The 18,340-nt window shown below is 46.1% G+C and overlaps 1 protein-coding gene across 4 annotated transcripts in view; it reads left to right on the forward strand.

Moving 5' to 3' along the window:
* LOC143960553 (hemagglutinin/amebocyte aggregation factor-like) overlaps positions 1-18,340 on the forward strand; it is a 54,080-nt gene that overhangs the window by 25,054 nt on the left and 10,686 nt on the right. For all 4 annotated transcript variants that reach the window (XR_013270341.1, XR_013270342.1, XM_077469269.1 and 1 more), the window contains exons 2-3: positions 5,860-5,935; positions 17,711-17,899. Coding sequence is in view for 2 of the 4 variants with exons in the window: in XM_077469269.1 (XP_077325395.1) it covers positions 5,860-5,935; positions 17,711-17,899 (265 nt within the window). In the remaining 2 variants the exon portion in view is untranslated. The remainder of the gene's footprint in view (positions 1-5,859; positions 5,936-17,710; positions 17,900-18,340) is intronic.

The following is an 18,340-nucleotide window of genomic DNA, read 5'->3' on the forward strand; positions in this document are numbered from 1 at the left end:
ATATTAAACAGTGTTTACTGTGTTCATTAGCAAAATGAAGGGGCTGGTTGTGATGGACCGCTTGGCACCCAGCTTGGGTGCCTCCACCAAGATACATCTTCCTCCCCTCTGGAACAAGGACTCATGTATTATAGCTGGAATTGACTTTATTGTAAATTCACACAGAATATATATCACACAAAATCAGGTAAGAGCTTGATCGCATTATACTAAATAATGTAAACCGTAAACGGCAATCTATCCAACAGTACATCTAATGAACAGTAAACATAAACAGCAATCTAGTTCAACAGTAAGCTAATTAACAAGCCTAGGTGACTCAGATCACTGCCAACCTAGACAGTTCGACACCAGCCCCACAGATACACAAGTACATTACACATGCTGTTTGGCTTTCACTGGTGTAATCTGTTCACTACATAAGACAAAACTAATGCAATGTTCCAGCAGTCTGAAAAAGTGGAATTAATTTATCTTCATAGATTTGTGAGGGATATTGTTGATAAATATTTCTGTCTCCAGTGGAGAAGCTTCTCCAATTCAGTCTGCAGGGGGGTGACCATATTTCCTGACCTGTAATATTACACCGTTCATCCACTCCAAAAGTAAAGCTTTATTGTCCTTATTCAGAGAATTTATCCAAGCCTCGCTCTGTGTTCATCGCATTGTCCATCACATTGTCCATCATTCAAGAATGATCTATTCCATGGGATCAGAGACGGAACTGGACTGATTTCCATGCTTTGACTAGGAGAAACAGAAAAAAATCCCTGGTCTTCTCCATGGGCCATAATCAGAGGGTAGAAGGCTAGCCCCTAGTCCTCTCCAAAAGCCCCTGTCCTCAGAGGCGGCTCTCTAATTAGGCATATTAGGCGGTCGCCTTAGGCCCCGCACTGGGAGGGGCCTCGCGGCTGCCTGATCTGTCTAATTAGAGAGCCACCTCCTGAGGCTGACAGCTCCGGATCACAGAGAGAGACACTCAGCAGGGCTGGCCGCTGGCGTTAGTATAAGGCCACCTTAGGGGGGCAGGAGAGGGGGGCACTGAAGCTGATGGTCCTTCAAGTGCTTATGCTGGCACCGCCCTGCTCAGCAAAGCAGACATCAGACCGGTAACATGCAGCGCCGGGCACTGCAAGCTTCAGCTTCCACACTAACTTTCATGAGCTTCCGCGGCCCCTCCTCCTCCCACATGAAAGGCAGATGATGGCCTTTAATTTCAGCACATCGATCAGTTGCTGCTTCTATCCAAGAGAATCTCCTCCCATGTGGGCGGTACCAGAACTGCCTCCATTCCAGCAAACTGGTTGGTGAACTGGAAGTAAGTGAGAGGAGGGGGAGGGGCAGAGTGAGACCGGGGGAGGGGCCAGCAGACACAGTAGGAGGAATGGCATGGATCCTAAGAGGAGGGTAGAGGTAAGGTGCTATAAAAATGTGAAAAAAACAAGAGTCAATGAAAATATTTCAAAATAAACACACCAATAGTGTAAGTGTGTAGTGAAAAAAGCACTGGAGGAAGAACAGGACCAAATGTTCCAAAAAGATCAGGCTCCCAGAACTCTCACCTCAGAGATGGAATAATAAGGCAAAAGAAAGTAATTCCAATGGACTTCTCCTTCACTTCTCTGTGCACAATCATCAAATGGTATAAACTTCTACCACTAGAGGGCCGATTCAACCTCTTATGAGTAATGCTGCAGCATATGTATCCTCGTGGTATGAAACTTAAAGAAAACACAGAGGGGAAGGGGGAAGGGAGAGAGAAAGGGGACTCCAATAGTGTAGTGGTTTCCAAAACTGAATAAATTTATTTAAGAGAAAGCAAATGGACTCTCACATTTAAAAAGAAAATATCAAACAGAAAGAGATCTGGCGTGTACAGCCAGTCTTACGCTTGTTCCGGTATTCCTACGGCCACTCCCTACGCGTTACGTCACCACGTGACTTCTTCATGGATCCCCATGAAGAAGTCACGTGGTGACGTAACGCGTAGGGATGATTGTGCACAGAGAAGTGAAGGAAAAGTCCATTGGAATTACTTTCTTTTGCCTTATTATTCCATCTCTGAGGTGAGAGTTCTGGGAGCCTGATCTTTTTGGAACATTTGGTCCTGTTCTTCCTCCAGTGCTTTTTTCACTACACACTTACACTATTGGTGTGTTTATTTTGAAATATTTTCATTGACTCTTGTTTTTTTCACATTTTTATACATTATTCATTTTTTGTGGTATTATTTGCGCAGGACTCTCTTTTTTAATTATTCAAGTGATAGTTTGTGTTTACTATTTTGTCCCGCTGCATTTTCTGTTTTATTTAGTAGCACTTGCACTTTTGTTATTCCACAGATTGTTACATTATACTTTGTTATGCACGTAGATCTATTTCACGTCTAGCACATAGTGGCGCGAGGGTCCATTTTACACAGAGGTAAGGTGCTGTATCATGTCGGACTGTACTGATTACACAGCCTGCTGCATGTACATAATAGGGACCATCTAGAGATAGAGGAGGGATAGATTGGGCAGAGAAGGGGATATAAGGACAGAGCAAGGGAATAAGAGAGATGATGACAGTTAGAGAATACATGGGGGCAGACAGAGCAAAGGTGATGGGACAAAACAAGACATCAATGAGGCCCCTTTCACGTGGGACAGACTCTGCTTTGCTCAGCAGGGAGTCTGTCTGCTGACTACCCTCCGAGTAGAGCAAGAGGTTAACAGGTCTGTATTTGTTCCACTTATGCCAAGCGGACACAGACACAGCCCATACTGCTCTATGTGCAGTCAGACTGTCTGTTTATACCCAACTGACATTCATCCTGATCAGCCCAGACAGAGGGTAATAGATCCCCCTTCAGTTTGTTTTTGTTGGGTCGGATTGAAGGTAGGTGGGTGTAAGTGGCAAAAGTCCATTTACATCCACTGCTCCATAGAAGAGAATGGAGGGTCCGATCAGGTCTGCCTGAAAATATTACAGGTGGACCCGATTGGATCCTTCATGTGAAAGTGCCTAAAGTGCAATGTGATAGATGTCAAGAATTATATATATATACAGACGCACACACATACTCCAATTGTTCTGTCACAATCTTGTGCATATCCACTGCAAGCTGTTTGCACAGACTTCGGTGTGCCATCACCAAAACAAAGCACATACCATTTGCTTACCAAAAAATGTGATTCCTTAAATTTTTGAAGTTACATGCACTTGTCATCTGCGGGATATTTACAGCCACTTCACTCAAAAAGTGACAAGGCAGTTATAATAACTTTCTCCCAGGAGCGTCCTTTCACCACTCTGCCTGGTTAGGTACCAACCACAGCAACCCCGTGTATGCAAAGAATAATAACATATTGTATGCATTATCAGGACATTTATTATCTGCTTTATTAAAGTAATGTACTTACAGCAAATTTACTGGGATAAAGCAACAAATTGTTTACTTGTCCTGGTGTTGCTTTATTCTTTGCATTTACGGGGGTTCCCTGTGGTTGGTACCGGACCAAGATCCTATGCCTGCAGTGCTGTTTTTTGAGTGAAGTGGTTGTAAATATCCAGCTGATGACAAGTGCATGTGACCTAATAAGTTTAAGGAGTCTAATTTTTTTGGTAAGCAAATGGTATATGCTTTGTTTTGGTGATGGTACACTGAAGTCCGAGAAAATAGTTTGCAGTGGGTCTGTACACGTTTATCACAGCACAGTTTTGTTGGATTTTTTTGTGTGACATGTATGTTTTATGCTTATTATTTATTGTACCAGCACTTCGGAATGTACATATATTACTTATTCTTGATATCTCTATCACACTATATAACATTTTACTGTGGTACACACTTTTATGATGGATGTTTCTTTCCCCAGTGACAGCTTGTCAGAATAGCTAGGATCTGTGAGAGCAGCTCTGTATTATACATTACTGTCCCTATACCATACTCTCCTGCCCCCTGTACTGTGCCCCCTTACCCTCCCCTTGTACTGTACTCTCCTGCCCCCTGTACTGTGTACACTTACCCTCCCCCTGTACTGTCACTCCTGCCCCCTGTACTGTGTACACTTACCCTCCCCCTGTACTGTACCCTCCTGCCCCCTGTACTGTGTACACTTACCCTCCCCCTGTACTGTACCCTCCTGCCCCTTGTAGGGTGTCCACTTGCCCTCCCCCTGTACTGTACCCTCCTGCCCCTGTACGGTGTCCACTTCCACTCCCCCTGTACTGTACCCTCCTGCCCCCTGTACTGTGTCCACTTACCCTCCCCCTGTACTGTACCCTCCTGCCCCCTGTACTTTGTCCACTTAGCCTCCCCCCTGTACTGTTCCCTCCTGCCCCCTGTACTGTATCCACTTACCCTTTCTCTGTAACCTCCTTATACAGTTACTTTTTAGTGCTTGAATTATTTGTCCTATTATGGGCATGAGGGGGGGTCTCATGTTTAAGTTTTGCCTAAGGCCTCACAAAGCCTAGAGCCGCCTCTGCCTGTCCTGGTTGGGTTTGTCACACTGATAAATTACATATTTATCAGCCACTTCCCCACTTTCCATCCTGAAAAAATCCCCAGCAGCAGCTGATGGGAGAGAGAAGGGGGAAGCCAGCAGAGCAGGGAAGGGTCCGGTAATATGTAATGGGCAGCAGGCACAGAGAGTGATTGGTGTGGTGGGGGCAATTAGAGGAACTGATTCCCTGAATACAACAGCTGAAAGGAGGGGGAAGAGGAGAAGCTGGCTTTTGGCTACTACATACAGGGGATTGGTTCCTCTAATTGCCTCCCACCGTGTAACCTAATGTGACAGGGAGACTGCACAGACCCCCAATCCACACAATTATAGGAAAATGGCGACACCACAGAAGTTATTTTGTGTGATGCAGTTTGCGAAATGTGAGTCTATTGTTCAAGTACACCATGACTTCTGCCATCGGTTCAACAAAGAAGCCACTTTCTTCATAAGCAAATTTAGGATTGGCTCATAAAATTTGGTGGAGATGGTTGCATATGCAAACAAAAAATCAATGGTCATTCTCACACATCAGGTGAAAATGTTGAGTATATCTGAGGTGCGCTTGAACAGATCCCCTGGAAATCCACAACATAGACAAAACGCTAAACGTAGAATTCCTCAAACAGTGGTATGGCATGTTCCTAAAAAACATCTGCATAGGAAGCCATAAAAGTTGCAGTTACTGCAGCTATTGCATCTTGGTGACCATAGCAGAGGGTTCGAATTTTGCACTGCAATTCTGTAGGATATGGAAGAGGACAATTTTTCTGAGCAACTCATTTTTTTGGCTGAATGAACATTTAATTTCTCTGGTAAGGTTAATCGCTTTAGTGTTAGAATTTGGGTAAAGATCCTTGCATAGTCGTCAAACATGAGAGACTCGCTGAAGGGAGTTACATAAAAGAAAGAGTGTTTGTCCCACCTATGCCTGCTACTCTTCAAGATCTGAGACATTGACATGTTCAATTACACTTGTGTCCATTTGATTCATGTGTGGCAAGAAATGGTCTACTGTTTTGACGTTTGTTGTGCAACACATGGTGTTCATGTGCAAATTTACTACCTCAAGGACCATAAAGCTTTGAACCTTCCTCTATCCAGTGATGTATGGAATGTGCTTCTATCCCTTACAATTTGTTTGAAATAATCTGCTCAATCTTTTTGAATAACCCTATGTATTTTCTGCTTTGATATAAAGGCTTTAACTTTCTAAAATTTCACAAAGATGTCACTTATATCTCTTCTAACGGTTGTTTCATACATGCTCTACAGAAGTGACACACTGAGCCATTTTATATAAGGGCAACCATAGTTTTTTCTTTTTTTGTTCCTGTTAATCATTTGGAATCCTGGTTCTTTCCTTCAGAACGATGGGTTAATGATTATGACCAACCTCTCAATTATCGGTGCCCGAGCCAGCAGAGCATCAGTATGATCATCAGGTATATAAAAGTCTCTTACTGCAACATACAAGAATTGTTACGGAGGTTGAGTCCATTTTTTCCAAGTGAGAGCAAATGTTTGATGAAGACAACCTCTCTAAGGATTAATAACTAAAAATTTATGTTGCGCTCCCACGAAAAGGTGAAAAGGAAGGGGGAAAAATATCCCACAAAAATATATCCTTATTTAAATAGTGTAAAAAAGGAAACTTATAACAGATATTTAAGTAAAGTGCTCAGGTGCATGGTATATCTGTCTAAAATTAATGATTTACAGAGAATATCATAAATAAATAAATTAATAGACGAAGAAAGCAATTGATGTGTAAACAGAGTATCACTCGTGCTGTGATATAAAACCAGTGATCAAACAAATAAAGTGCTAATGTGCATATAATATCGCTTATAGCAAATCGACATAAAAAAATAAAACAATGTTATTAATATTCAAAGTGACCAGTATAATAGTCCAATAGTGGGTAATGCAGTGAAGGTGTCACAAAAACGATGAAGCTGTATAGTGAAATTATGCATTCACAGTGCAATACTCTCTCCACTCAAGTGATATCCACGTGTTCACTAGGCACACCAGGTAATTACCTTACTGCTGTAAGGTATACAGCGTATATAGCCTCTAGGAAAAAACACTGGGGGTCAGGGAGAGGACTTCAGACTCCTATAGCGTCACCACTGTCCATAAAGTTACTCCATGGGTAAAGCCAGCATGAGCACTCAAAGGATAAATATGAAACCCGCCATAGTGTAGTAGATTAAAAGTTGTCAATTTTATTAAGATTAAAACTACTCACACAATGTCAGAGATAAGTCGCACAGTAAACAGACTACGAGTGTACCGCTCGGGGTGTAGACGTCACTTCCGGTATCCTACGCGTTACGTCACGTAGGATACCATTGTGTGAGTAGTTTTAATCTTTTAATAAAATTGACAACTTTTAATCTACTACACTATGGCGGGTTTCATATTTATCCTTTGAGTGCTTATGCTGGCTTCACCCATGGAGTAACTTTATGGACGGTGGTGACGCTATAGGAGTCTGAAGTCCTCTCCCTGACCCCCAGTGTTTTTTCCTAGAGGCTATATACGCTGTTTACCTTACAGCAGTAAGGTAATTACCTGGTGTGCCTAGTGAACACGTGGATATCACTTGAGTGGAGAGAGTATTGCACTGTGAATGCACAATTTCACTATACAGCTTCATAGTTTTTGTGACACCCTCACTGCATTACCCACTATTGGACTATTATACTGGTCACTTTGAATAATAATAGCATTGTGTTATTTTTTTATGTCGATTTGCTGTAAGCGATATTATATGCACATTAGCACTTTATTTGTTTGATCACTGTTTTTTTATCACAGCATGAGTGATACTCTGTTGTTTACACATCAATTGCCTTCTTCGTCTATTAATTTATTTATTTATGATATTCTCTGTAAATCATTAATGTTAGACAGATATACCATGCACCTGAGCACTTTACTTAAATATCTGTTAAAAGTTTCCTTTTTTACACTATTTAAATAAGGATATATTTTTGTGGGATATTTTTCCCCCTTCCTTTTCACCTTTTCGTGGGAGCGCAACATCAATTTTTAGTTATTAATTGTATATCTATATGAGAGTGTAACTCATAAAGTGTTTGCAGCACCCAGTCAGGTATAACTTTTTCCATTTCATATACAGCGCAGGAGCCCTTACATAAACCTCTCTAAGGACTCATTCACGCAGGCGCTCAGCCCTGTATAGCATAAAGAGTGTGTTTTTCTTGCATTCTAGTAAATTAAAAAGCATTGGATTTATATACTCACCAGTTCAGCCGAGTTTGACAGGTACACAGGAACTGGTGCACACACCCCAACACAGTCTGTACTTTCAGGTTCATGCACCCATCCCTCTACAACTGTCCGACTCTGCTGTGCAGATGAGTTCATACACCCGATGCTTACTAATATAGACCATCTGCAAATAGCTTTCTGCAAGTACAAAAATACAAACACACACAGCTCTTCACACTATAAGGGGCAGAGCTGCTTTGTAAATGAACCCTTAAGGCTCATTTAGACATGTTTCAAAATGTGGCGTTTTGACAAATTTTTTTTAAAGAAAAGAATGGCAATCAAAGCACCTCTCACAAAATAAAATGGTAAGTTTACAGTCCTGTTCACACCTTGCGTTTTCTTTTCTTCAAATTTTTTTACCCCATATCACTTTATTGGTGCTTCAAAGTGACAAAGCTTGCTCACAGCACCTGCAGCTTTTGAGAGGTTTTTATTCAGAGTTAGCTACGCTTTGTTTTGGATGTATTGTAGATATTATGATATATGCCAGTATGCACTGGGAAGCCAACAACTGACCTGGAAAGACGTCATCAGCAGTCACTTCCGGTTCATGTGTATATACAATATTCTGGAAGTGTCTGGTGAAGACCTCACATCTGATGTGCAGCATGGAACAGCAGGAAGGTGAGTGGGTCTGAACTAGAGCATAGCAACTAACAGAGGGCACACGTGGTGTGCAACATGGGAAGGCTATAGCAGACGGTGAGTGGGGACCATAAAGAGAGAGCACTGAACGGCGGAGGATGAAAAGAGCTGGGGGACTGGGGAAAGAGAAACTAGCAGATGTCACATGCGATGCACAGCGTAGGAGAAATATAGTGGGAGGTCAGTGGGGACCAAAGAGCGAGGAGGATCTACAAACTAGAGGATCAGCTGGGCTGGTGTTACTACTGGGGGGGTGGAAATCGGCCAAGCTGGGCGTTACTACTGTGCGGGGAACTAGCCAAGCGGGAGATCAGCCAAGCTGCGGGTTACTACTGAGCAGGGGATCAGCAAAGCTTGGGGTACTACTACGGAGTGGGGCATTAGCAGAGCTTGGGGTACTACTGAGTGGGGCATTAGCAGAGCTTGGGGTACTACCGAGCAGGGGGTCTGCTGAGTGACGATACTAGTAAGCTGGTGATCTGCTGAATGAGGGTACCAATGAACTAGCGATCTGCTGAATAGTGATGGACGAACTTCCGACGGGACGTTTCGCGAACGCGAAACGCGAACGGGCACAAACGTTCGCGAAAACGACCGTTCGCCGCGGGCTCCATTGACTTCAATGGGAGGCGAATTTCGCAAACCTTTAGGTCGAATTTGCGGCCACGGGGTAATTATTAGGGGGTAGCACGTAGTCCCACCACCTGGACAATAGCATAATACATGTATGAGGTGAATTTGGGATCGATAACTACAAGCATTTTTTTTTTATTTGGGAAATTGTTCTGACAATTCAGGACTATGGAGCTAATGAAGGCAATGGAGGAGAGGGAAGGTCAGGGACCAGGGTAGGCAAACAAGAGGGTGCAGGAGATACAGAGCACTGACAGCAGCACCGTAATACAGAGCACTGACATCAGCACCGTGACATACAGCGCTGACAGCAGCTCCGTGACATACAGCGCTGACAGCAGCTCCGTGACATACAGCGCTGACAGCAGCTCCGTGACATACAGCGCTGACAGCAGCTCCGTGACATACAGCGCTGACAGCAGCTCCGTGACATACAGCGCTGACAGCAGCACCGTGACATACAGCGCTGACAGCAGCTCCGTGACATACAGCGCTGACAGCAGCTCCGTGACATACAGCGCTGACAGCAGCTCCGTGACATACAGCGCTGACAGCAGCTCCGTGACATACAGCGCTGACAGCAGCTCCGTGACATACAGCGCTGACAGCAGCACCGTGACATACAGCGCTGACAGCAGCTCCGTGACATACAGCGCTGACAGCAGCTCCGTGACATACAGCGCTGACAGCAGCTCCGTGACATACAGCGCTGACAGCAGCTCCGTGACATACAGCGCTGACAGCAGCTCCGTGACATACAGCGCTGACAGCAGCTCCGTGACATACAGCGCTGACAGCAGCTCCGTGACATACAGCGCTGACAGCAGCTCCGTGACATACAGCGCTGACAGCAGCTCCGTGACATACAGCGCTGACAGCAGCTCCGTGACATACAGCGCTGACAGCAGCTCCGTGACATACAGCGCTGACAGCAGCACCGTAAGCAGCCCCAGGAGGAAGTCAGCACAGCACAGGGATGGTGTGATCCCCTCATAATAAGAACCCCCAGGAGGAAGTCAGCACAGCACAGGGATGGTGGGAGCCCCTCATAATAAGAACACCCAGGAGGAAGTCAGCACAGCACAGGGATGGTGGGAACCCCTCATAATAAGCAGCCCCAGTAGAAATATGACACCGCTCAACCTCTTCAAAGAGGAGGGTAGGGGCATATAGTACGGTGTGCTTTTTTGGGTCAGGGAAGTGAGCCAAATGAATTAAGAAGGTCTGTGTGCTTGATTCCAAAAATTGTTTATAGACATATACATGGTCTACTGATCACATGTGTTGAATTCCTCCGAGATCCATGCCTCATTCATTTTTAGAAATGTGAGGTAGTTAACACTGTGGTGAGCTAGGCGAGTACGCTTATCGGTCACAATCCCCCCTGCTGCGCTGAACGTCCTTTCGGACAGGACACTGGATGAGGGGCAAGCCAACAGTTCGATTGCAAATTGGGCAAGCTCTGGCCAGAGGTCAAGCCTGCCCACCCAGTAGTCTAGGGGTTCATCACTCCTCAGAGCGTCCACATCGGCCGTTAACCCAATGTAGTCGGACACCTGACGGTCTAGGCGTTCCCTGATGCTGGATCCGGATGACACCTGTCGATGGGTCGGCTGAAAGAATGACCTCATATCCGAAGTCACCAACACATCTTCAAACCGGCCTCTTCTTGCAGGCGCTGTTGGATTGGTACCCGCAAATCCTTCTCTGGGAGTGGGAATTGCTCCTCTGCCAGCGCACGCAAAAGCAGAATGCAGCATTTCTCGAAGCAAGGCCTGGAAGTGCTGCATTCTGACAGCCCTCTGCGACGGCGGTAACATTTCCGCCATTTTGTGTTTGTACCGGGGGTCTAAGTACGTTGCCACCCAGTACTGGTCCTTGACCCTCATGCTTTTTATACGGGGGTCCCTATTAAAACACTGGAGCATGAAGGCCCCCATTTGCACTAAAGTGGAAGCGGTGTGGTGGCCTGGCTCCTGCTCATCATCCAGGATAATGTCGTCCTCTTCATTCTCCTCTCCCCATCCTCGCACAACAGGGATCCCAGAAAGGTTTAAAGCATGCTCTTCTTGCTCCTGCTCATCCGCCCCGGCACCATCCTCCTCTGACTCCTCATCAGACTCCTGTTGTTGACTTGTCTCAGATAGAGTAGCCCCCCCTGGGAATTCATCCAGCATTGCGACTTCCTCATCTTCCCGCTCCTGCTCCTCCACAGCCTGATCAATGACACGACGCAATGCACGCTCCAGAAAGAAGGCATAAGGTACCATGTCACTGATGGCGCCATGGCTGCGACTGACCAGTTTGGTGATCTCCTCAAATGGCCGCAGAAGTCTGCATGTGTCGCGCATGAGCAGCCACTGGCGCGGTGAAAAAAAACCCAGCTCCCCAGAACCGTTTCTTTCGCAGAGTTCATACAGGTAGACGTTAACTGCACGTTTCTGCTGGAGCAGCCTATCAAGCATATAGAAGGTTGAGTTCCATCGCGTCGGGCAATCGCAAATAAGACGTCTGACCGGCAGATGGTGTCGCCGCTGAATGTCAGCAAGGCGAGCCATGGCCGTGTAAGATCTTCTGAAATGGGCCGAGATTTTCCTTGCCTGCCGCAAGATGTCCTGGACCCCAGGGTATTTGACAAGGAATCGCTGCACGACCAAGTTTAAGACGTGTGCCATGCACGGCACGTGCGTGATTTTGCCCTGTTTCAATGCGCTAAGCAGATTGGCACCGTTGTCACACACCACTTTACCAACTGTCAAATTGAGCGGTGTTAGCCACTCATCTGCCTGTGAACGCAAAGCTGAAAGGAGTGCCGGGCCAGTGTGGCTCTTTGCTTCCAGGCACAACAGACGCAGCACGGCATGGCAACGTCTCACCTGGCATGTGGAATAGGTTCTGGGGAGCTTGGGCGGTGCAGTGGAAGAGACGCTAGCAGCGGAAAAGGAGGAGGCAGCTGAGGAGGAGAGGGAGGAGGATGGAGTAGGAGGAGGAGAAGAAGAGTCAGGCCTGCATGCAATCCGTGGCGGTAAAACCAAATCTACACGGGTGCCACGGGTTACATGCTTGACGGCCGTCAGAAGGTTCACCCAGTGGGCAGTAAAACTGATATACCTTCCCTGCCCGTGTTTGCTAGACCACGTGTCTGTGGTCAGATGTATCTTGGCACCGACACTGTGTGCCAGAGATACATTCACTTGCCGCTGAACATGGCCATATAGCTCTGGGATGCCCTTCTCTGAGAAATACTTCCTTCCTGGGACCTTCCATTGTGGTGTTCCAATGGCCACAAATTTGCGAAAGGCCTCCGAGTCCACCAGTTTATATGGCAGTAGTTGGCGGGCTATGAGTTCTGACAAGCCAGCCGCCAACCGTTGGGCAAGAGGGTTATCCGGCGTCATCATTTTTTTACGCTCAAACATTAGGCCCACGGAAGCCTGCCTTTTTGCAGAAAAATGTGAGCTTGGCGTGATGGAAGGTGGAGTGGAGGACAATTGTGAGGAGAGAGGAGAAGGAGAAGTAGAAGACGAGGCTGGACGGTGAGAGCCTGCAGTGTGGCTTTGTGTGTTCCGTTGCTCCCACTGGGCTCGGTGATGGCTGCTCATGTGCCTTCTTAAGGCGGTCGTCCCTAGGTGAGTATTGGGCTTACCGCGACTAACGCGTTGACTGCAAAGATTGCAGATGGCAACGCTATTGTCAGCAGCGGACACGTTAAAAAAAGCCCACACTGCGGAGCCATGTGCCGGTGTCCTGGGAGCGCCAGATGTGACCGTACATGGTCGATGACTCGCTCCTGATACATTTGCAGTCTGCTTTGTCCCTGCTGTGCAATGTAAGTCATTGCTGCTTCTCCTCCCTATCTGCTGGTCCATATCTCCCTCTGAACTCCCCTCCTCTTCCTCTCTTGTGGGCACCCACGTGACATCACTAGACACGTCATCATCAACGTCACCTTCCCCACCGCTATAAGTAGAGTAGGCAGCAACACCGGGGACCAACCTCCTCCTTGGGCTGATCTGGGTACTGGCGTCAGACTGCTGAGTAGCGCTTGTTGCTACCTCCTCTTCCTGATCCAATACCAAGAGTGGCTGCGCATCAGAAATGTCCTCTTGATATGGATCGGAAAATAATTCCAGTGACTCAAGCGGAAGGTATGTGGTGGTGGTGGTGGTGGTCGTGTTGTTGGTGGTAGTGTCTTTGGGGGTGCACATAGCAGAGAGTGAAGAAGAGGGTGCAGATCGAGAGGATGAGGAGGGTGCAGAAGAGTAAGGCTGAGCGAGCCACTCAACCAAGTCTGGTGCATCCTTTAAAGTAATTGAACGCACCTTCTGCAACTTCCCACTTTGGCTCAAGCCTGTTGCTCCTGCCCTACCCCTACCACCCCTGCGGAAGGGCCTGCCTCTTCCTCTGCATGTCATTTTTTAAATGACCCTGTGACAAAACTCTTAGTCCCTATACCGCTGAAGGACTGCTGCAGTATAGGTGAGCGGTCAGCAGTGGTGCACGTCAACCCTATCTATTGTGGACCTATAGCGGTCCTTACAGAACAGCAGACTGTACCGCACTCAAGCCTATGTACCGTAGCACCCTATACCAAGTTACCAGTCCTTATAAGAACTTTTGTGGACCAAGCAGGTTGTGTATTAGTGTTTAGCAGACTGTACGTCAGTCCCTATACCGCTGAAGGACTGCTGCAGTATAGGGCAGCGGTCAGCAGTGGTGCACGTCAACCCTATCTATTGTGGACCTATAGCGGTCCTTACAGAACAGCAGACTGTACCGCACTCAAGCCTATGTACCGTAGCACCCTATACCAAGTTACCAGTCCTTATAAGAACTTTTGTGGACCAAGCAGGTTGTGTATTAGTGTTTAGCAGACTGTACGTCAGTCCCTATACCGCTGAAGGACTGCTGCAGTATAGGGCAGCGGTCAGCAGTGGTGCACGTCAACCCTATCTATTGTGGACCGATAGCGGTCCTTACAGAACAGCAGACTGTACCGCACTCAAGCCTATGTACCGTAGCACCCTATACCAAGTTACCAGTCCTTATAAGAACTTTTGTGGAACAAGCAGGTTGTGTGTTAGTGATTAGCAGACTGTACGTCAGTCCCTATACCAATGAAGGACTGCTGCAGTATAGGGCAGCGGTCAGCAGTAGTGCACGGCAACCCTATGTATTGTGGACCGATAGCGGTCCTTACAGAACAGCAGACTGTAACGCACTCAGGCCTATGTACCGTAGCACCCTATACCAAGTTACCAGTCCTTATAAGAACTTTTGTGGAACAAGCAGGTTGTGTGTTAGTGATTAGCAGACTGTACGTCAGTCCCTATACCAATGAAGGACTGCTGCAGTATAGGGCAGCGGTCAGCAGTAGTGCACGGCAACCCTATGTATTGTGGACCGATAGCGGTCCTTACAGAACAGCAGACTGTAACGCACTCAGGCCTATGTACCGTAGCACCCTATACCAAGTTACCAGTCCTTATAAGAACTTTTGTGGACCAAGCAGGTTGTGTGTTAGTGATTAGCAGACTGTACGTCAGTCCCTATACCAATGAAGGACTGCTGCAGTATAGGGCAGCGGTCAGCAGTAGTGCACGGCAACCCTATGTATTGTGGACCGATAGCGGTCCTTACAGAACAGCAGACTGTAACGCACTCAGGCCTATGTACCGTAGCACCCTATACCAAGTTACCAGTCCTTATAAGAACTTTTGTGGACCAAGCAGGTTGTGTGTTAGTGATTAGCAGACTGTACGTCAGTCCCTATACCAATGAAGGACTGCTGCAGTATAGGGCAGCGGTCAGCAGTAGTGCACGGCAACCCTATGTATTGTGGACCGATAGCGGTCCTTACAGAACAGCAGACTGTACTGCACTCAGGCCTATGTACCGTAGCACCCTATACCAAGTTACCAGTCCTTATAAAAACTTTTGTGGACCAAGCAGGTTGTGTGTTAGTGTTTAGCAGACTGTGCGTCAGTCCCTATACCGCTGAAGGACTGCTGCAGTATAGGGCAGCGGTCAGCAGTAGTGCACGGCAACCCTATGTATTGTGGACCGATAGCGGTCCTTACAGAACAGCAGACTGTAACGCACTCAGGCCTATGTACCGTAGCACCCTATACCAAGTTACCAGTCCTTATAAGAACTTTTGTGGACCAAGCAGGTTGTGTGTTAGTGATTAGCAGACTGTACGTCAGTCCCTATACCAATGAAGGACTGCTGCAGTATAGGGCAGCGGTCAGCAGTAGTGCACGGCAACCCTATGTATTGTGGACCGATAGCGGTCCTTACAGAACAGCAGACTGTAACGCACTCAGGCCTATGTACCGTAGCACCCTATACCAAGTTACCAGTCCTTATAAGAACTTTTGTGGACCAAGCAGGTTGTGTGTTAGTGATTAGCAGACTGTACGTCAGTCCCTATACCAATGAAGGACTGCTGCAGTATAGGGCAGCGGTCAGCAGTAGTGCACGGCAACCCTATGTATTGTGGACCGATAGCGGTCCTTACAGAACAGCAGACTGTACTGCACTCAGGCCTATGTACCGTAGCACCCTATACCAAGTTACCAGTCCTTATAAAAACTTTTGTGGACCAAGCAGGTTGTGTGTTAGTGTTTAGCAGACTGTGCGTCAGTCCCTATACCGCTGAAGGACTGCTGCAGTATAGGGCAGCGGTCAGCAGTAGTGCACGGCAACCCTATGTATTGTGGACCGATAGCGGTCCTTACAGAACAGCAGACTGTAACGCACTCAGGCCTATGTACCGTAGCACCCTATACCAAGTTACCAGTCCTTATAAGAACTTTTGTGGACCAAGCAGGTTGTGTGTTAGTGATTAGCAGACTGTACGTCAGTCCCTATACCAATGAAGGACTGCTGCAGTATAGGGCAGCGGTCAGCAGTAGTGCACGGCAACCCTATGTATTGTGGACCGATAGCGGTCCTTACAGAACAGCAGACTGTAACGCACTCAGGCCTATGTACCGTAGCACCCTATACCAAGTTACCAGTCCTTATAAGAACTTTTGTGGACCAAGCAGGTTGTGTGTTAGTGATTAGCAGACTGTACGTCAGTCCCTATACCAATGAAGGACTGCTGCAGTATAGGGCAGCGGTCAGCAGTAGTGCACGGCAACCCTATGTATTGTGGACCGATAGCGGTCCTTACAGAACAGCAGACTGTAACGCACTCAGGCCTATGTACCGTAGCACCCTATACCAAGTTACCAGTCCTTATAAGAACTTTTGTGGACCAAGCAGGTTGTGTGTTAGTGATTAGCAGACTGTACGTCAGTCCCTATACCAATGAAGGACTGCTGCAGTATAGGGCAGCGGTCAGCAGTAGTGCACGGCAACCCTATGTATTGTGGACCGATAGCGGTCCTTACAGAACAGCAGACTGTACCGCACCCAAGCCTATGTACCGTAGCACCCTAGACAGACCAAGTTACCAGTCCTGATAAAGAGCTTTGTGGAACAAGTGAGTTGTGAATGATTAGCAGACTGCAGCAGAAGGGCAGCAGTCAAGTATAATATTCTTTCTATATTTGGAAGAAAGAATATTATACGTGTACAAGCCTATTACCGTACCACTGATACCAGTCCTGAAAAGAACCTTTGTGGAACTAATAGTAACAGCAAGTCTTTAAAATTATCCTCACTGCCTGACACACTGCTTCCTGCCTGTCCCTATACAAATTGGCAAAAAAGAGTAGGCTGGAACGATTAGCTGGAACAGCTCTTTTGTGGACCTGATAGTAACAGCTAATGATGATGATGATGATGATGATGAAGAAAGACTAATCTGGCTGAGCTGTCCCTAAAATAGCAGCATACAGCGCTCTGTCCCTTTATCTAAACTGACAAAAGAAACTCAGGCTGCTGACCTAACACCTATACCAGTCCTGAAAAGAACTTTTGTGTACCAAATAGCTAGCGTTTTCTCTGTCCCTACTCCACACAGGATCCTTTCCCTACAGTGACAGAAGAAAGAATGTAAAATGGCCACCGGATCGGGTGTATTTATAGGTTAGGGGGAATGTCCAAGTGTCCATGAGCTGTCATGTCTCAATTGGTTGTCCTGTAACACATGATAAACGTGTCACGAAAGGTTAAAGTTCTTGTATACATTAAACACGTAAGTCCGCCGGGGCGAACGACGGAAAAAGGCGTTCGAACCCGCGGACGGCGAAAGTCGGAAATTCGCCGCGAAACGACCGCCGGGCGAACCGTTCGGCCATCACTACTGCTGAACAGGGGTACTAATAAGCTGGGATTCTGTGGAATGGGGGTACTACTGAGCCAGGGTTCACCTGGGCCCCTTTAAAAACAAATATAAAATCAACACTCACACACATGGCATATGCCATGCTTTATTAAAGCTTAAAAAAGCATGTTGAACCAGTAGGCGCTCTTAAGGTTTATTTTTTTGTATTTTTTTTTTTTTTTTTTACGGATAATATTAATCTTCTGCTGCTTGAAGTAAACAAGCACCTCCCTTGAAACTAGTACATATCCTCTCTAGAAGAGAACATGTGCCCCAACTAACCTTTTTTTATATCTTGCTACTATTTGTATACAGTATAAGGAAGGACCATACATTGACTTTCTGTTTCATCTCCTAGCTCGCATGACAATAAACGTGAAGACCGTGTTTGGGATTTCAGCTGTAAGAACACTTTCAGCATTGTACCTTCTTGTGTCTGGACCGGATACATCAATGATTTTGACCTAGAGTTCAGTTACATCTGCCCATTTGGCTCTGTCATAAATGGCATACAGAGCTACCACGATAACAAGAGAGAAGATAGAAGGTGAATCACACTAGTAATTAAGGATAATTATATTTTATTGTCATTCTAAAAACATGTTGGCATATATGAAAGGAACAAAATATATTTTTTTGTAAATGTACAGAGTGCCACTTCTAACCCTAAATCCCTATCTAAGTGTACAATATAATGACGTGTATACTGTATCCAAAAGATGCCTAAAGTTACATACATTATCTATAAATATTCATAAAAACAATTTAGCACAATTGTTTGTAGTAAATAGAGCACAAGAGTGTGAAGACGTTTTTCTGATTTTTACTTTTTTTTGTATATAATCTTTATTTTGATCTTTACTTTTAACACATTTATCTCATTGCACAGGAACTATAATTTTAGAATCAGGTACGTACTTCAGTACCAAGGGTAGCACACTTGTAGGTGGGGTGCAGTGTGGTGGGGTAGAATAGCATACTCAGTCCC

This window comes from Lithobates pipiens, unplaced genomic scaffold (genome assembly GCF_037356315.1).
Source record: "Lithobates pipiens isolate NorthernLeopardFrog02 unplaced genomic scaffold, aLitPip1_a1.2 Scaffold_8, whole genome shotgun sequence".
Taxonomy (NCBI): domain Eukaryota; kingdom Metazoa; phylum Chordata; class Amphibia; order Anura; family Ranidae; genus Lithobates; species Lithobates pipiens.